Source organism: Lucilia sericata, unplaced genomic scaffold, assembly GCF_015586225.1.
Source record: "Lucilia sericata isolate MDLA Ls3-8-SP2 unplaced genomic scaffold, ASM1558622v1 Contig001620F_arrow, whole genome shotgun sequence".
Lineage (NCBI taxonomy): Eukaryota > Metazoa > Arthropoda > Insecta > Diptera > Calliphoridae > Lucilia > Lucilia sericata.
This window is the reverse complement of record NW_023995535.1, coordinates 74,946-96,668: the sequence shown is the minus strand read 5'-3', so window position 1 is coordinate 96,668 and position 21,723 is coordinate 74,946. Positions and strand designations below refer to the sequence as shown.

Here is a 21,723-nt window from a genome sequence, read left to right as displayed (position 1 = left end):
CTACGTAGTTTTAATGAAGCCACAACAAAAAAGCCTTAAAGGTTTTTGAGTGATAAAAAAAGTAAAGAAAAATTCTTAAGAAGGTCTTTGGTAAAAAGTAATGAAGGTATTGAAGAAGACATTAGTCTTTAAAAAGTGAAGAGAGTAACAATACTATATATATTTATATACTAAGTATTTAATTATAATCCTATCAATTTTCCCCATCTGAGTTGAGTGATCACAATAACATTATCGGACACCACTACGTGATAAAATACCAAAACAAATCCGTGTCTCCCAGTTTTGCCCATACACAGAGGAATCCGTTGTCAAAAATGACCACGTTTGTTAACATTTAGACAACGGATGTGTATAAAATTTAAATAACACCCAGTTATCATTTTGACAACACATCGTTGTCATTGCAACAACGCATTGTTGTCATTTCAATTACGTTTTGTGTCATTTCGGCAATGCATCGTTGTGATTTTAACAACGAATCGTTGTCATTTCAACAACGCAACGTTCTGTTTGACTACACAGCGTTGTCATTTTGGTAACACATTATTATTTTTTTTGTTGATTTAATAACGTCGTGTATTGTTTATATTTTTGTTGTTAGTTTGACAGCTATTTGTACATACTTTGACAATGGATTTTATTAAAAAATTATAAACACTTTGGTGTCAATTTGGCACCAGGCATGTATAATTTTAAAAAGTCTTTTTCCCTCATTTTCTCAGGCTCATATCTCGCAAAAAACTTCATCTTCAAGATCAAAATCGCAAAAAAACTTTTAAAAACTCGTTTTTTTTACTTTCGAGTCCTTCTTTAAGTTAGTCGTATACTTAATATTTGTAATATGAATAAATCATTAACGCGTATACGTACAGGTGTCATTAATAAAAACGACTTTCCGCCTTTAGATTTCTCATATAAATTTCAATTTTTAATGAAAAATATGAGTGATAACTGGTTAGGTAACGTGGGTTGCTCGCTAGTTAGAGAGTTCACTCGGAGGCCTCGTGGCCTATTCTTTATACCCTTAGAATTGCTTTCGCTTATGCCCTCATCTCCTGGAACCCATATCAACTCAACGTGATGTTGTATTAGTTTCGACTTAATAACATTGGAATTAAGAGCCTTGATTGATGCAAAGCTGCCCAAGTATATACATATGTATGGTCGAATTTTCGAGATTTAGTTACCGGATTCTTCTCGCGGCTGTATCTGCCTGAAGAACCGTGCAGGTTTCAGGTAGTCGAAGAAGTAGTACACAGAGGGAAAAATAAATATACACGCCTGGTAACAAATTGACACCAAACGTTAATCCATACGCCAAAATTTATTAGGGTCGGTCCATATTTTCCCCCAGCCCCTATATATAAAACATCTTTCTCAAAGATTTTCATCAACAAATCACATGTTATTCTCATAACTAGGGTATTACAAGGTCGGCCTGGGCCGACTATAATTTCTTACTGGAGTTTTGTTTGTCTTGAATATGTATTCTTACATTAAATAAGTTATAAATATTTGTTAGAAAATTCAGCTAAATTTAATTTTATTTATTTATTTTGTTATATAAAATCCGTTTCCTTCTTGGAATTAAATAAAAATAAAGAAAAAATACCCACACACACATATGTAGGTTTTATTTAATACTAATAAAGACTAACGGTAAACATAAAATAATACTCATTTTATAACATTTCCGTTTCCTTTTTCAATTTTTTTGTTTGTTTGTTTGTTTGCTTTTTCACAGAAAATCGACTGCTGCTGTTAACACAAAGACGTTGGTGTGTAAATGCGAGGAATGAGCAAAAAGAAAATTAACAACATCATCCAACATTAAACATTTAATGAGAAAATCTTACCACTACAACAGCAACTACATACCAAATGACATAGTGTAGTTGTAGACATCGTTTAATCCTGTTGTGTTAAACATACATTATACATAATCATTATTTTTCCAAAAAAGACAGACTACACAGAGAGAAGACAGGGTAAACGAGAAAGAAAGTAGATAAGTATGAGTAATAGAATTAGTGTGTGAGTTTATGAAAGACAAGAAGGAAAAATATTCACCAAGTAGCAATACATTGCTGCTAACGCTGCTGCCACTACAAACTATTAAAGCTACTGCTGCCACCGTTTAACACAAAATATAACAATAATACAATGTCAAATGTCAAACATGAAAATCAAGATTAAAAGGAAACGGTTTCCAAGTACTGTTACTAAATAAAACTTCTATAAAACTACAGTTTTTGTAGCTGCAGTCTCTTCACATCGCTGGCGTTTGTGTGCCGAAACTCTCACCCACATATTCAAACATAAAGGACTTAAACATACACATACGAATTATTATTATTATTTGGATGTCATTATGTCGTTATGTACCGTTAAACTCAAATACATTGAAAATTAAATACTAAACAGCAAAGCAACGAGACCAAGAAAAAAAAATATATTTGTGTCAGTCATTATGCTGTTTGTTGCTGTATATTTGTGAATGAAAAGACCCTGACTGAAGCAACAACAGCAACAAAAATACCGAGAAAATCCTAGTTATTCAAACGTATAAATGAATGAAAATAATGACTGACTCACCGTCTAAACGTATGGCTGGCTGACTGTTTCTGCTTGCATTTATTTGTTAACTTTTTTTTCGATTCGTTTTTATGCCATTACCGTTGTGGTTTCTGCATTCATTTCTTGTTTTTCTCTACTCTACTCTACTCTTCGACATCTTTGTCATATTGGGTGGTGGGACTTTTGATTGCAGTGTTGTATTTTTATTATCCTTTTAAATACAAGTTTCAACGAAATACATCAACGTAATGGGTGATTTACAAGCAACAATTGAATTTTCAGTGGAATTGTATAAATTTTTTAATGTCGACTTATTTCAAAGAGGGTAAGTATTTACTACGTATGTTTTTTAATCTTAAGTTAAGAATTATTTATTTTGATTTTAGTTTTCTTGAGAATAGAAAGTAAGGGGAATTATATTCAAAGTACAAGAAAATCCTTCAAAATCTTTGTAGCTAAAAGTAGATGTTTGAAAAAATTACTTAACTTTGATAAGTAATTTTTAAGAATTCATTTCTAATACTTTAATAATATATGATGACAGAGTACTGCTACGATTACTAGTTGATATTTGACATAAGAATGACATTGAAATTATATTTTTAATATTAAATTAGCTAGAAAATGAAATGATTAATCCGTTTTAAGTGAAAGGTCCAGATTATCTAAAACAAAATTTATAATGCAAAGTAACTTCAAAACTTAGTGGTCTTCGGTAGGTTAGTAATTACTGTTCTGAACTGGTAGACCGGAGATCGTGGGGTCTATTCCGACTTGAGATATTGGTAAATGAGCGCACAACAGTCTGATAAAGCCGTATTAACTAACTAACTAACTAACTAACTAACTAACTAACTAACTAACTAACTAACTAACTAACTAACTAACTAACTAACTAACTAACTAACTAACTAACTAACTAACTAACTAACTAACTAACTAACTAACTAACTAACTAACTAACTAACTAACTAACTAACTAACTAACTAACTAACTAACCAACTAACCAACTAACTAACTAACGAACGAACTAACTAACTAACTAACTAACTAACTAACTAACTAACTAACTACTAACTAACTAACTAACTAACTAACTAACTAACTAACTAACTACCTAACTACCTAACTAACTAACAAACTAACTGACTGACTAACTAACTAACTAACTAACCAACTAACTAACTAACTACCTACCTACCTACCTACCTACCTACCTACCTACCTACCTACCTACCTACCTAACTAACTAACTAGCTAACTAAATAACTAACTAACTAATTAACTAACTAACGTTTCCGGAGGAACTTTTATATCGAATAATACCGACTGTTCGACTGGACAAGAAGAAATGTAAACAAAAAAGGAACATAAAAATATCTATATAAAGTCCGACCAATGATGAACTTTATAGATAGGAATGAGTATCAACTTCTGAAAATGAGAATTTACACTGACATCAAGTCGATCTTGATGTGGCTTAATTGGATTTTTAGTCGATCAGGTTTGATGCCCCAACCGCAGAAAAGATTTATAATTTGATCAACAGTATTGCTTAATGATTCCAAACTCATAATTCTGCAAAATATTTTTATTAGATCAGATTCCTGATACCAAGAGCAATACACTGAGTTTATTTGCGTAAGTTTGTTTAACATCGTATATTGCCAAGAATGACCTGGTAATAAGATATAAATATTCTTGGGAATTAAAGATTTATTAAAAAAAAAAACAAATTTACTAGCTTCTCTTCTGATCTATTCTACAGCTACAAAGTTCCCATCGTTACTCTTTTGACTATATAGTATATTTAGCTTAAACCTATACTATCTCCTTATCTCAAGTAAGGATAACTAACATCTATACTATCCAAAAGTAACTTCTTGAGTCATTAAGTAGATATTTTATATTTTTGTGGCCCCCGGTAGGTTAGTGGTTAGTGTTCTAGACTGGTAGACCGGAGGTGGTGGGTTCGATTCCCACCTGAGGCACTGGTTAAGGAGCGCACAACAGGCCCGATAGAGGCCTAGGTGTATTTCTTCGGATTTGATGTATATACATCCTCCTTTCAAACTAACTAACTAACTAACTAAGTAGATATTTTCTATAGGTAGACATTTTGACAATATTTTCCTACAACTTAAATCACACGAAAATTTGTGACGCTCTTAGAATTCGCTCAAATTCGGTCAGATACCACGAATTGGAGATCTGACTATAACCCATAAATTTCCTAAGTGCTCTTGCACTAGGATTCAAAACCAACCTGACAAAAATCCACCTTCAAACTAATTACAAAATCTACGTATGTTTTTCAACCCACCTTTTAAGTTTTTAAGAGGACTCAATTATTGTGACATTCAGGCATGACTTAACAACAAAATCACAAAAAAAACACAAACAATCTCATCTTCACAGTCAACTGAACAGACACTTCAAATTTAATTTAACCACAATGTCAATCGCATAGAGAAAACTAAAATATAAAAAACTGACAATTGTTTTTAAATTGTTCCCCTTATAGTTGATGAAAATGTTTTTTAAAATGACCATTAACCTTTATGTGTATTACTAAATAAGCTAATGAAAGAAGAAGAAGAAAAAAAGACAAGTGAAATACTTAAAAAATAAACCATTTGATTTTTCTCTTTACAGTTTATATCAAGTACGATGTGCCCTGCGTGTCTCACCCCGTTTACCGGTACAAATCGAGACCACAATACCAGAAACCACAGCTAATGGCCAGCCAGCAGCACAGCCCATTATATCAAATGGAAGTGGTGCTAGCGGAGGTAGTAGTGATGCTGCTAATACAAATACCAACAGTAATGGAAGTGGTAACAGTGCAGGTTTAGGAGTAGTAGGAGGAGGAGGAGGTGGTATTCTCGGTTTGTCTAATGGCAATAATATTGTTGTTGTTGGCGGCGGCGGTGGCATTGAAGCAGACCTAAGAGATCAACAACTTCATCATCAACCTTCCGATATACCACCACTACCTAATAATGTGCACAATTTAGGTTCGGCCAGTATAATTAATGGGGCGGGGGCCTCACGTGTTTTTCAAATACTCTATCGCAATGAAGAGGTGACATTACGTGATGTAATATACTTTCGAACACATTTATTAGGTGAGTATAAATGACTTGGTAATAACTATAAGTATGCGAGACATCACACACATAACATCCTCCCATCGATGCGACCACCTCCCACTTTTTGTTTTTCATCTGATTTAAACACATTCAGTTTGGTTAATGGTGTGTGTATTGAACGATTTTATGTTCATGTTTCAATGTTTGTTTAATGTCATTATGGACAAGCAGACTAAACAAAGAAGAAAAAAGAAGAAAATCATGAAATGAATATAAAATCAAAGGTGTTCCTTCGTTAGAAAGGTGATTCAAATTAAAATGTCTTTCTCTCAAAATGACTTAGTCAATCAATAACTACATATCATTGGCGATATAACAAAGTAATCAATAGGATACTTAAATACTTTTTGTTTAAATCTTTAAGAAATTTGATGAATTGAAAAGTGTTTTGAAAACATGCTCGCAAATAACAGAAAATATTCGGAAATCCTTGCTCTTTCACTCTAATTAAGATATATTTTCTATACAAACTCTATCTCTAATTGAGAGCTATTTCTATAGAAAATCTCTCTCTTATTGAAAGATATTTTCCATCGATATTACATTACATTTAATAATTTCTCCTAAACAATAACCATTTTTACAAACGTTCTGCATTTCCTCAACTTTTTCCAATCACTTTGATTTCAAATAATTTATTCATGATAAAACAAAACCTCAAATTCATCTCTTTACAAATCGTATCCCTTTTGTACTTTCATACTTTTGACTAAATATGTATCAGTGGGTTTTCAAATCAAAATTTAGGTCATGAAAAATATGGGGAAAAAAGACTAGAAAAATATAACAAAAACTTCACTTAAACTACTTATTTTATTTTAAACAAATACTTGTAAAACGTACTAAATACGTACATACGTAAGCATTAAAGAGTTTGTTCTAATTATAAAAGTTTTCCTTTCATACTCGCATTTTCATTAAGGAGAATATGCTTCAATTAAAGGCTTTTATAGGCCATTAATAGAGGAAGTTTTTCTTCTCTGACACAGCTTGAATGAACGTGTACTTTTGTTTGCAGTCTCGTTATGCTGCAATATGTACTATTCATCCAAATTTGAGATACTTAGTAGTGATTTAGATCATAGAGAGAAGTGTTGAATGCAACTTGTGTTGGAGAGTATTGAAGTGGAGAAATGTGCTTTAATTGAAATTATTAAATTAAATAATCTTAGAGATTTAAAAATATAAATAGGTTTGCCTCTAAAGGCAATAGTTGTGTATTTGGCATTATGGACATCGAAAAGGCTCCCAAATTCGAAAAAAAATATTATTAAAAGTACTAAATTTTCTTCCTGTTCACTAGGTCACAAGTTGGTCTAATGACTAAAACAAGGACTAGTTACTAACTAGTACACAGACGGATTAATGCACATGATATTGACGTATCTATAAAGTCTTTAGACTAGTCTCTGGACTGGTCTACGGAATTTTTAAATGAACAAGCACTGAAGCAGAACTGAACTAGAACTAAACTAGAACTGAACTAAAACTGAACTAGACTGAACTAGAACTGAACTAGAACTAAACTAGACTAACTAAATGAACTAGAACTGAACTAGAAACTAACTAGAACTGACTAGAACTGAACTAGAACTGAACTAGAACTGAACTAGACTGAACTAGAACTGAACTAGAACTGAACTAGAACTGAACTAGAACTGAACTAGAACTGAACTAGAACTGAACTAGAACTGAACTAGAACTGAACTAGAACTGAACTAGAACTGAACTGAACTAGAACTGAACTAGAACTAGGAACTGAACTAGAACTGAACTAGAACTGAACTAGAAGAACTAGAACTGAACTGAACTAGAACTGAACTAGAACTGAACTAGAACTGAACTAGAACTGAACTAGAACTGAACTAGAACTGAACTAGAACTGAACTAGAACTGAACTAGAACTGAACTAGAACTGAACTAGAATGAACTAGAATGAAATAGGAACTGAACTAGAACTGAACTAGAACTGAAACTAGAACTGAACTAGACTGAAAGAACTGAACTAGAAGACTGAACTAGAACTGAACTGAACTAGAACTGAACTAGAACTGAACTAGAACTGAACTAGAACTGAACTAGAACTGAACTAGAACTGAACTAGAACTGAACTAGAACTGAACTAGAACTGAACTAGAACTGAACTAGAACTGAACTAGAACTGAACTAGAACTGAACTAGAACTGAACTAGAACTGAACTAGAACTGAACTAGAACTGAACTAGAACTGAACTAGAACTGAACTAGAACTGAACTAGAACTGAACTAGAACTGAACTAGAACTGAACTAGAACTGAACTAGAACTGACTACTGAACTAGAACTGAACTAGAACTGAACTAGAACTGAACTAGAACTGAACTAGAACTGAACTAGAACTGAACTAGAACTGAACTAGAACTGAACTAGAACTGAACTAGAACTGAACTAGAACTGAACTAGAACTGAACTAGAACTGAACTAGAACTGAACTAGAACTGAACTAGAACTGAACTAGAACTGAACTAGAACTGAACTAGAACTGAACTAGAACTGAACTAGAACTGAACTAGAACTGAACTAGAACTGAACTAGAACTGAACTAGAACTGAACTAGAACTGAACTAGAACTGAACTAGAACTGAACTAGAACTGAACTAGAACTGAACTAGAACTGAACTAGAACTGAACTAGAACTGAACTAGAACTGAACTAGAACTGAACTAGAACTGAACTAGAACTGAACTAGAACTGAACTAGAACTGAACTAGAACTGAACTAGAACTGAACTAGAACTGAACTAGAACTGAACTAGAACTGAACTAGAACTGAACTAGAACTGAACTAGAACTGAACTAGAACTGAACTAGAACTGAACTAGAACTGAACTAGAACTGAACTAGAACTGAACTAGAACTGAACTAGAACTGAACTAGAACTGAACTAGAACTGAACTAGAACTGAACTAGAACTGAACTAGAACTGAACTAGAACTGAACTAGAACTGAACTAGAACTGAACTAGAACTGAACTAGAACTGAATGAACTAGAACTGAACTAGAACTGAACTAGAACTGAACTAGAACTGAACTAGAACTGAACTAGAACTGAACTAGAACTGAACTAGAACTGAACTAGAACTGAACTAGAACTGAACTAGAACTGAACTAGACTGAACTAGAACTGAACTAGAACTGAACTAGAACTGAACTAGAACTGAACTAGAACTGAACTAGAACTGAACTAGAACTGAACTAGAACTGAACTAGAACTGAACTAGAACTGAACTAGAACTGAACTAGAACTAGAACTAGAACTAGAACTGAACTAGAACTGAACAAGAACTAAACTAGAACTGGTATAGCATTTGTGAAATGTACATACATATCTCTGGACTGGTCTATGGTTCACTCTATTGGCTAGTTTATGGACTGGTGTAAATTCTAGTCTACGGCCTGTCATTGGAGTTGTTTATCAATCAGTCTATGGACTGGTCTATTAATTCTACGGACTTGTATATTAACTTGTCTATGGACTGGTCTATTGAATAAGTTGTACACAAGTCAATAGACATTTGATACAGATATTATTATAATCATAGTGAACTTTATAATACATTCCTCAAATTTCAATTTTAAACCATTTCGCTTTTAATTAAAAATTAAAATCCACTTTACCATGTAACATATTCACTCATGTGGAAAAAGCCGAAAACAAAAGAAACCCCAAACAATTTCACTTTACAACCACTTGTCGTTTTGTATGCTGCTGCAGCACAAAGTTTAAAAATAAAAAATTTGGCATCAAGTTATTGCATTTTGAACTACCATAAACTGTATAGAAAATCCCAAAACTAAAAGAAAAATATAAAACTAAACATAAAATTGTTTTCGTCTCGACATGATTTGTTTGTTTTTACTGCCGCATTGCTGAGATTGTTTTACAAAATGTATGAATTTTTTTTTCGAAACTCTTGCCACAATTCAATTGCCCACCACCATCATGCTGGGCTATTTGATGATGGGATTGAAGAAACGGCTTCTTTTAAATGGCTAAAGACTTTCAGTTTATCTTTAGTTTAGTAGTAAAATGTTTTTATAAATGAAATTCATACATTGATGTCTTAGTAATGACGAAAGTATTTGGCACTTTAGGCTTTTGAAAGCGTCCAAAAAATAAAGTGGCCAAATGAATTTGGATTTGTAGATGCATTTATAGAGATACATTACAAAGAAGTATAACAGGCTCTAAGTTAAGAGGCTAAATAGAAAAATAAACAAAATTTTTCTATTTTTAGTTTTCTATTATTTATGTATGGCCGCAGCAAAAGTCAATTTTAAAACAATCTTCATTTTACATTTGAATTGGTAAATTTAATAAGATGTGGTTGAATAATAGATTGATTAAAAAATAAATAAACCTTAGATTTCAAAAAACAAAAGATTCATTTGTAAAGCCAGTTAATCTTGAAAATGTAAAGTATTACTTAAGTGTGAAACAGTGATGCCAAGTGTAGGGATTTTTCCCTTTTTGTAGGGATTTTTTTCAAAATTTTCACGTGTAGGGAAAAAGGGAAAGATTTCTTACTATTGTCAAATTGTAGGGATTTTTCAATTTCATAGTTTTTAACAACTAAAAATATACCCTTTCATGTATTAAACTTTAAAATTAAAAATGAAATCAGTTTTAAGTGTATCGTTAGTAAAAATTCCGCTTGTAATTTCTACAATATATGTACCTACATATCTCTACAAGACTGGCATAATCCAAAATTCGGGTTTCTTGAACTGAGGTCTACAAAACATGCGACATACTAAAATCTTTCATATAGATTTAATGTTCTGAAAATTTATAAAAGTAAACCGCAAAAAGTAAACGCAAAAGTAAACCTTATTTAAAATAATTATTTTATGAAAATTATTTTGTTGGGGGCACATAAAATAAATTTTTAACATCGAATCGTGATACTGCCATAAATCTTTCAATTGTCTTGGTTTTTTAATCTTAACTGAAGAGTCAGGGTTGGAAGATTTGTATGATGTAAAATTGAAAGAAAAAAAAATTAAAATTTAAATTCTAGAAATTTTATTCCTAAAATTAAAAAAATACATATATATGTATATATGTATATTATAAAACGGAGCTAATATTTTAGTTTTTTATGTTATTTTTGTATTTTTTTAAGATAAACTTGGAAAAAAGTAGTGTAGGGAAAAATGTAGGGAAAATAAAAAGTGGGTGTAGGGAAAAAAGGGATTTTTTCTCATAAGCGTAGGGATTTCTGAAAAAAATCTCCTGGCATCACTGGTGTGAAATGAACACCACTGTGTTTTATTTTCAATTTACTAGCCATAGAATAAAATATGATTTTCTTAGTTTCATACACAATAACTTTATTATTTATAGACATTTTCAGAACTATTAACAACGCCTAACCTTTTGTAGATATTTTATGATTTATTTAAACTTAATTTATTTACTCTGCTCTTAATCTTGTATGAGAAACTTAACATTTATTAGGTAATACAATTTATTTTCATAAGCTTTTTACAAACTTAAAAATTTATTTCATTCATTAATTATAATTTTCAAAGTAAACTGTAAACAATTGTTTATGGTGCATAAATTTGTTACAGAATATTTTTATGGTTTCTTCTTTATTTGCAAATGTATTTTTATGAACTTTATAAATTTGACGGAGTAACGGAATATTTATTAAAATTGATAGAAAAAAGTAATTAAATTAATAATATTACATAAATTATTAATGATCTGCACAAAATTGTAAATATACAATATATGTTCAAGATAATTTATGACTGAACTAGAACTTAACTGAACTGAACTAGAACTTAACTGAACTGAACTGAACTGAACTAGAACTGAACTACAACTGAACTACAACTGAACTACAACTGAACTACAACTGAACTACAACTGAACTACAACTGAACTAACAAACTGACATACAACTGAATTAGAAACTGAACTAGAAACTGAACTAGAACTGAACTAGAACTGAACTAGAACTGAACTAGAACTGAACTAGAACTGAACTAGAACTGAACTAGAACTGAACTAGAACTGAACTAGAACTGAACTAGAACTGAACTAGAACTGAACTAGAACTGAACTAGAACTGAACTAGAACTGAACTAGAACTGAACTAGAACTGAACTAGAACTGAACTAGAACTGACTAGAACTGAACTAGAACTGAACCTAGAACTGAACTAGAACTGAACTAGAACTGAACTAGAACTGAACTAGAACTGAACTAGAACTGAACTAGAACTGAACTAGAACTGAACTAGAACTGAACTAGAACTGAACTAGAACTGAACTAGAACTGAACTAGAACTGAACTAGAACTGAACTAGAACTGAACTAGAACTGAACTAGAAACTGAAACTAGAACTGAACTAGAAACTGAACTAGAACTGAACTAGAACTGAACTAGAACTGAACTAGAACTGAACTAGAACTGAACTAGAAACTGAACTAGAACTGAACTAGAACTGAACTAGAACTGAACTAAACGAACTGAACGAACTAGAACTGAACTAAACTGAACTAAACTGACTAGACTGAACTAGAACTGACTAGAACTGAACTAGAACTGAACTAGAAACTGAACTAGAAACTGAACTAGAACTGAACTAGAACTGAACTAGAACTGAACTAGAACTGAACTAGAACTGAACTAGAACTGAACTAGAACTGACTAGAACTGAACTAGAACTGAACTAGAATGAACTAGAACTGAACTAGAATCTGAAACTAGAACTGAACTAGAACTGTAACTAGAACTGAACTAGAACTGAACTAGAACTGAACTAGAAACTGAACTAAAACTGAACTAGAACTGAACTAAAACTGAACTAGAAACTGAACTAGAACTGAACTAGAAAACTGAACTAGACTGAACTAGAACTGAACTGAACTGAACTGAACTGAACTAGAACTGAACTAGAACTGACAGAACTAACTAGAACTGAACTAGAACTGAAACTAGAACTGAACTAGAACTGAAAAACTAGAATGAACTAACTGAAGCTAGAACTTGAACTAGAACTGAACTAGAACTGAACTAGAACTGAACTAGAACTGAACTAGAACTGAACTAGAACTGAACTAGAACTGAACTAGAACTGAACTAGAACTGAACTACAACTGAACTAGAACTCTAAAACTGTACTCAAAAATTTTCAATATTTGCTGATTTTAAGATAACTTTCTATGTAAACCTTTAACATCGATGCCACACACTTGTCCATTTAATCCTAAATGTTTTTCATGTTGCCAAACATTGTTGTTTTGCTCTATACCATAAATTGACGTCATTAATTTAACACATGCACATAATTTTTCATTACCTCTTAAAAATAAATCCATTTAACTGTGTGTAAAATGTATATTTGTCATATTTTTTTGTCATGTCATTAAACTATGTCATTGGTTTTCCATAAGCCCCAAAAACCAACAACCTGCACAGCTATAGTAACAGCAGAAGCAGCAGCAGTGAACGAAGAATACTTCAATTATTTGCTCATGTACATTCAAATTACATTGACCTGCATTCAAGCGTACTGAGAGAAACACAAGTGATTTCAGCGATTCTGCTGCTGATTTTATGGCATCAAGCATTCATTGACTGCTATTCGCTGACAACAAACAGCTTTTTATATGTCCATACACTCATAAAAAAAGTGATCTGATTTTTTAGTGTCTGTTCAATATTTTTGTTAAATGATAAAAATTTGAAATCATTTATAAAAAAAAATTGATTAAAATCGAATAATAATAAATACATCAACAACAAAAACATAAAAATGCTTTAAATATCAGATTCAAGGTGAAATACACAAATACAGCAGACCTAGAAACTAAAAAGGCAGACGGGCTGGGCAGGTGCTGTGGCACACAATGAGAGATTTATATGAAGGTGTAAAAAAACAAGCAAGCATCCACAAAATGGTCATTAATTTTCTTATGAATGAAATGTTTGTATGTTTTGTCATGTAAAATGACAAAAAATAAAATGAAAAATGAAAATTAATAGATTCATTTTAGACATGAAAACAAAATTGTACGTGTTAATGTTTAATTAATTAATGGAAAACAAGAACACACATACAACTTACTTTAATTAATAAAATTTATTTAAAGATATTGGATTCGTGCTTTTTAGGTCAAATATTTATAAAATTTAAAGAGATTTCTGCATCTTGATTAAATCTGTGTTACTACAAATGTAAAAGAAATTCTTAAATTGTTATATCACTCATTTACTACAAGACTGACATAATCCAAAAAAAAGTCCTTTCGAGAAAAATGTCTTAGAATGTTGTATGACATTTTGCTATTTTTTTAAATAACTCAGGGTATTTGAACAATTAAACCATTAAACATATAGCTTTAAGCCAGGAACCTTGGACGATTCGTAACAAGGTTTCTGGATTAATTTACGTAAATTTCCAACTTTTCCACACAGATACAGGGTCTCGCCCGGGAAAATATGAGACGGCACTTACCACCGAACTGCTCATAACTCAGGCATGGGGGGTAATGATTACACAAAGTAATTCATTACATGGTCAATTACAATTACTTGTAATGTATAATTGAGCAATAACCAATTACAATTACTTGTAATTGTAATGAAAATTTTTCCAATTACAATTACTTGTAATGTGTAATTGGCCAATAACCAATTACAGTTACTTGTAATTGTAATTGAAATTTTCCAATTAAAATTACTTGTAATTGTAATTAAGGTATTACTAATTACAAATTAAATGTAATTATAAAGAACAATATTCACAATTACAAGTAATTGTATTGGAAATTCTTCGATTACAATTACAAATAATTGTAATTCGCAAAACTTCAATTACCATTACAAGTAATTATAATTGTCAAAACTTCAATTATAATTACAAATAAATGTAATTGGCAAAACTTCAATTACAATTACAAGTAATTGTAATTAGTAAAGCTTAAATTACAATTACTTCAAATGTAATTGTAATTGAAAATGTAAATATAATTGAAAGTTAGTTAGTTAGTTAGTTAGTTAGTCTAGTTAGTTAGTTAGTTAGTAGTTAGTTAGTTAGTTAGTTAGTTAGTTAGTTAGTTAGTTAGTTAGTTAGTTAGTTAGTTAGTTAGTTAGTTAGTTAGTTAGTAGTTAGTTAGTTAGTTAGTTAGTTAGTTAGTTAGTTAGTTAGTTAGTTAGTTAGTTAGTTAGTTAGTTAGTTACTTAGTTAGTTAGTAGTTAGTTAGGTAGTTAGTTAGTAGTTAGTTAGCTTAGTTAGTTAGTTAGTTAGTAGTAGTTAGTTAGTTAGTTAGTTAGTTAGTTAGTTAGTTAGTTAGTAGTTAGTAGTTAGTTAGTTAGTTAGTTAGTTAGTTAGTTAGTTAGTTAGTTAGTTAGTTAGTTAGTTAGTTAGTTAGTTAGTTAGTAGTTAGTTAGTTAGTTAGTTTAGTTAGTTAGTTAGTTAGTTAGTTAGTTAGTTAGTTAGTTAGTTAGTTAGTTAGTTAGTAGTTAGTTAGTTAGTTAGTTAGTTAGTAGTTAGTTAGTTAGTTAGTTAGTAGTTAGTAGTTAGTTAGTTAGTTAGTAGTTAGTTAGTTAGTTAGTTAGTTAGTTAGTTAGTTAGTTAGTTAGTTAGTAGTTAGTAGTTAGTTAGTTAGTTAGTTAGTTAGTTAGTTAGTTAGTTAGTTAGTTAGTTAGTTAGTTAGTAGTTAGTTAGTTAGTTAGTTAGTTAGTTAGTTAGTTAGTAGTTAGTTAGTTAGTTAGTTAGTTAGTTAGTTAGTTAGTTAGTAGTTAGTTAGTTAGTTAGTTAGTAGTTAGTTAGTTAGTTAGTTAGTTAGTAGTTAGTTAGTTAGTTAGTTAGTTAGTTAGTTAGTTATAGTTAGTAGTTAGTTAGTTAGTTAGTAGTAGTTAGTTAGTTAGTAGTTAGTTAGTTAGTTAGTTAGTTAGTTAGTTAGTTAGTTAGTTAGTTAGTTAGTTAGTTAGTTAGTTAGTTAGTTAGTTAGTAGTTAGTTAGTTAGTTAGTTAGTTAGTTAGTTAGTTAGTTAGTTAGTTAGTTAGTTAGTTAGTTAGTTAGTAGTTAGTTAGTTAGTAGTTAGTTAGTTAGTTAGTTAGTTAGTTAGTAGTTAGTTAGTTAGTTAGTTAGTTAGTTAGTTAGTTAGTTAGTTAGTTAGTTAGTTAGTTAGTTAGTTAGTTAGTTAGTAGTTAGTTAGTTAGTTAGTTAGTTAGTTAGTTAGTTAGTAGTTAGTTAGTTAGTTAGTTAGTTAGTTAGTTAGTTAGTTAGTTAGTTAGTTAGTTAGTTAGTTAGTTAGTTAGTTAGTTAGTTAGTTAGTTAGTTAGTTAGTTTTCCCAGGGTATCGATAGATAAGAGCGCATCACTAAAATCTCGGATTTGTGTTGTTTAGACTTCAGACACAATTACACCATTTTCTACAGGATTTTCTTTTTAAATAGAAAAAATATTTCAATTTATTTCCTACTTTACACAATGGTTTAATGCTTATTACAATACAAACTTTTTATCTCTAAACTGCAAAAGTTTTCCCATTGTTAAGTGACAGGATAATATTACTCAGTGTTTCTTTTACTGTATCCTTTTTTATATTTTTCTAAGAAAAAGTTTTTATAAAAAAGGATTATTATTATTTTATTTTGTTATTGCAGTTGTAGTTGTTTATTTAATTTTAAATACACATGTAATTGCTGACAACAACATTTATTTATTTATGTAGATACAATTTGATATTTATACTTTCACCCCTTAGCAACTATTATAGAGATTAAAGTTTACGATAAAGTTAGTAATATGTAAAAGATTAGAATTTAATATTTCATGTACTGGCTATCAGTTGTCTTTCCCAAAGATGGGGGTCCGAGGGAAATGAAATAAGAGTAGAAATAGTTTTAGCATAATACTTGGTACAATTTCAAAATTAAAATTTTCTACTTCTCTAGATATTTCGTCAGAGAGTATATTTCTCTAGTATCTCCCTGGCTGTTATATTGCCCCACATTTTAAAGCTTTACATTTAAGTTTACCTTTTTCAATTATAAAAACTTTTACAGGTCTGCGTATGCCTTGTGTATTTAAAATGCAAGCAATGACATGTTGTTGCTTGCAGATTTTATGCAAATCTTATATGTATCAAAAATGTATACTTTCGATTTAATATTTATAAAAGTGTATTTTATTATTTACAATCAAGCATTGTTTGCAAAAGTACAAAATCCTTACAGTAAATAATAAAATAATATATGTGTTTGTATGTATGTATAAATACTATTTCATTTATATTTTGTAAAGCAAACAAACAGTTGATGTTGATTCTTTACTATCAAAAGCAGTAGTAAAAACATAAAAACAAAATGGAGATAAACCGAAATGTATTAAATTGTAATAAAAACAGTAAAAGCCACAAGCAATTTGATGGGTTTTTCTTAATATTTTATTATTATTTTTTGGTAAAGAATATAAGTTTGACAACTCTTTAAATTGATTTATACTTTTATACTGCAATAAATTCCAATGCTAATAGAGTTCAAAAAGAACTACTTTATGCAAGATACCCTCACCTTTTCTTATTTAAAAGTTGAAATTTTAAAAATTAACACCTTGGTTTTTCCTTGTTATTTAACATAAATTATTTCTCACAATAAATTCAATTTAATTTACTATTACTTTGCACAATTTGCAATTAAAAAACTCATTATTTTTTAAATAAAATAAACTTTTATTTTTATGAAAAAAATATATATACAAATCAACAACAACCAAAAATAGATTAAAAATGTAAATTAATTTTCAAATAAACACAACTGAAAGCTAATGCCTTTCTTCTGTGTTGTGTGTTTTCATTTAATGTTTTTCACTCATTTTTATTGGCGGCACGTAGTCTGGTTTTGTAAAACAAAACAAAATGCAGACAAAAACACCCACATTGTGGTATCATTGAATTGTTAAATGATTTAATTAATTCGCTAAATAAGTAAAATACAAATTCAGAAATAATAATAATAATAATAAATTCTAATCAAAACAATTTGTCATGAAAATTTTTATTTAATTTATTGTTTAGGAGGCGTATAAGTGATATTGAACTTTATTTTTAATACTCATACGTCACCTGCTGAGTACACAGTTTTTCAAAAATTTCTCTAAAAATATGTTCTGGGTTAAAAAAAAAATCAATAAACTTTTTGTTTTATAGAAAATATTCAATAAATTTATATTTAGGGAAAATTTTATACTAAATTTTTCGTTTTATAGAAAATTTTCGACAAAATTTTCATTTTACAGAAATTTTGGGTTAATTTTTCGTTTTGATTAAAAAATTCTCATTTTATAGAAAATTTTCCATAAAAAAAATTTTTCTTTTTATAGAAAATTTTCCATAAAAAAAATTTTTCTTTTTATAGAAAATTTTCCATAAAAAAAATTTTTCTTTTTATAGAAAATTTTCGATAAAATTTTTCTTTTTATAGAAAATTTTCGATAAAATTTTTCTTTTTATAGAAAATTTTCGATAAAATTTTCATTTTATAGAAAATTTTCGATAAAATTTTCATTTTATAGAAAATTTTCGATAAAATTTTCTTTTTAACTAAATTTTCGATAAAATTTTCCTTTTATACAAAATTTTCGATAAAATTTTCTTTTTATAGAAAATTTTCGATAAAATTTTCTTTTTATAGAAAATTTTCGATAAAATTTTCTTTTTATAGAAAATTTTCGATAAAATTTTCTTTTTATAGAAAATTTTCGATAAATTTTCTTTTTATAGAAAATTTTCGATACATTTTCTTTTTATATAGAAAATTTTCGATAAATTTTCTTTTTATAGAAAATTTTCGATGAATTTTCTTTTTATAGAAAATTTTCGATAAATTTTCTTTTTATAGAAAATTTTCGATAAATTTTCTTTTTATAGAAAATTTTCGATAAATTTTCTTTTTATAGAAAATTTTCGATAAATTTTCTTTTTATAGAAAATTTTCGATAAATTTTCTTTTTATAGAAAATTTTCGATAAATTTTCTTTTTATAGAAAATTTTCGATAAATTTTCTTTTTATAGAAAATTTTCGATAAATTTTCTTTTTATAGAAAATTTTCGATAAATTTTCTTTTTATAGAAAATTTTCGATAAATTTTCTTTTTATAGAAAATTTTCGATAAATTTTCTTTTTATAGAAAATTTTCGATAAATTTTCTTTTTATAGAAAATTTTCGATAAATTTTCTTTTTATAGAAAATAAATTTTCTTTTTATAGAAAATTTTCGATAAAATTTTACTTTTTATAGAAAATTTTCGATAAAATTTTACTTTTTATAGAAAATTTTCGATAAAATTTTACTTTTTATAGAAAATTTTCGATAAAATTTTACTTTTTATAGAAAATTTTCGATAAAATTTTACTTTTTATAGAAAATTTTCGATAAAATTTTACTTTTTATAGAAAATTTTCGATAAAATTTTACTTTTTATAGAAAATTTTCGATAAAATTTTACTTTTTATAGAAAATTTTCGATAAAATTTTACTTTTTATAGAAAATTTTCGATAAAATTTCCCTTTTTATAGAAAATTTTCGATAAAATTTCCCTTTTTATAGAAAATTTTCGATAAAATTTTACTTTTTATAGAAAATTTTCGATAAAATTTCCCTTTTTATAGAAAATTTTCGATAAAATTTCCCTTTTTATAGAAAATTTTCGATAAAATTTCCCTTTTTATAGAAAATTTTCGATAAAATTTCCCTTTTTATAGAAAATTTTCGATAAAATTTCCCTTTTTATAGAAAATTTTCGATAAAATTTCCCTTTTTATAGAAAATTTTCGATAAAATTTCCCTTTTTATTTCGATAAAATTTTCCTTTTATAGAAAATTTTCGATAAAATTTTACATATTATATAAAATGTTCGATAAAATTTTCCCTATTATAGAAAAATTTCGATAAAATTTTCTTTTTATAGAAATGTTTCGATAAAATTTCCTTTTTATAGAGAATGTTCGATAAAATTTTCTTTTTTTAGAAAAATTTTCGATAAAATTTTCTTTTTTTAGAAAAATTTTAGATAAAATTTTAATTTATTTAGAAAAAATTTCCATAAAATGTTCGTTTTTTATAAAAAATTTCGCTTAATATTGTATCAGTTTTCCCAACAAAAACTCTTGTTCGAAAACATATTTAATTTTTACTTTGCCAAAACAGATTCATTCAATTTATTTCAACATTCGCTTGAATTTCAACAATTCCTAGCAATTTACCACAATTTTAAAAACATAAAATAAAACCCCAAAAAACTTTAAGCCACAAAAATATCACACGAATTGCATTTCATGCAAACTACAAACATGCCAACAACAAAAACACAAAACAAATTGAAAAAATAAATTTATTTATTGCAACTAAAAGAATAAAAAATACTATATTTTTCATTAAATTCCTTAAACCTCTCTTTTTAATCTTTTATATATTTAATTATTTTTTATTTGTTTGTTTGTTTTTTCTCGTTTTTCTTGTCAACAGTTGACAGTCGTCATTTAAAAGAGTCTATAGAACGTGCAGAATTTTCATTACAACTTGAATTGTGGTTTGCTGAACAGAATGGTTCTGCCTCGAATTTATCCTTGGCATCAACGCGTACATTACAACTTAACTTTCATCCAGGACGTGGTTTACACTATCACTTGCCCGTATTATTTGATTATTTTCACTTGGCTGCCGTAAGTGTGGGCATACATGCAAGTTTGGTGGCATTGCATCAGCCATATATCAAGTAAGTAGTAAATAGAAAAAGCAAATCATCTACATCCCTATAGCAAGAACTACTGAATATCTGTATAGAGGAAAACAAAGTGCATTCATAAAAGCAACAAAAACAAACATGAAAAGTTGGTGCAATTTTTTTTAAGACTATAACTAACTAACAACCATCAGCTTATGTCACGAAGAGTGGTAGTAAACAAATTTTTAGTTAGTTGATGGTGGTGTTGCACATGCAACAGTATAAGTATGATGCCTTCAACAGCAAGTATCCTTTTACACTCACCTATTCATACATATTCATAATGTCATTCTATTCAGCGTTTTTGTGCAGAACAATATAAAAAGACTTTACAACACAAAGATTGCAAGAGCAAGCCTTCATTTTGTTTTTCTATGCTGTTGAAAACTGGTATTTGAATAAAATTATGATGTTAATGATGGTGATGACGTCCACGGCGATGATGATGATGATCTTTAATGTGAATGAAGCCTAAAGTATATAATGCACTTGCTATGAAATCATATTATCAACACAACAGTAAATTCAAAATAAAACCACAACATACATATACATATGTTGTCTGTATACAGACTGGAATATGGTAAAACAAAGAATGTTGAAAACATTGTTCCGTATTCTTGTTCGAAAATATTATTAAAGCCTCTTACACCAAATGGTAGAGGTATGCATAGTTAATCATTTCATTGGTGACAAGTCTAGCTTTTAGTTTTAGACTAAACTGCCCTAAAATTGCCCTTTTATGGTAGTAACTTTTCACTCGAAGTTCTAAGACATTCCAGGCTGAATCCAAGAACTTTCCTGGCAACCTTCCAATGTCCTCAAAGAAATATATGTCATTATATTTGAGGTCGAAACTTCCTTAACTTAGACATATAGCTGCAATAAAATTCGAATGATGATCTGATATTCTTTGTAAATATAAGTAGTTCATAATATAGGATGTTTTATAATAAGACCTGATAGATATCGAAATGAAATTTTAAAAACTTATATAGTGGTTAGTTCCTTGACCGCAAACAAGTTAGTTTCATCAAGTAGATGTTTCATTTGCAAACAGACCTTTACGGTTTTGAGGCAATTTAATATCGAAATTTTTGTCGCAGTTCCACCTCTCTTCTCTATTGTATTGACTGTTGTCAATATTGAGCAGTCATCGAAGTATGGAATTATTAGAATGCTTTTCGAGGGTTTAGACT

The 21,723-nt window shown here is 29.0% G+C and overlaps 1 protein-coding gene across 1 annotated transcript in view; it reads left to right on the top strand.

Moving 5' to 3' along the window:
* The first annotated feature begins 2,280 nt into the window (after nt 1–2,280).
* The window catches only part of LOC119612189, a 33,890-nt gene continuing 14,447 nt past the window's right edge, over nt 2,281–21,723 (top strand). The window contains exons 1-3 of the mRNA XM_037967920.1: nt 2,281–2,905; nt 5,237–5,709; nt 20,266–20,515. Of these exons, the coding sequence (XP_037823848.1) occupies nt 2,829–2,905; nt 5,237–5,709; nt 20,266–20,515 (800 nt within the window). The 5' untranslated portion in view covers nt 2,281–2,828. The remainder of the gene's footprint in view (nt 2,906–5,236; nt 5,710–20,265; nt 20,516–21,723) is intronic.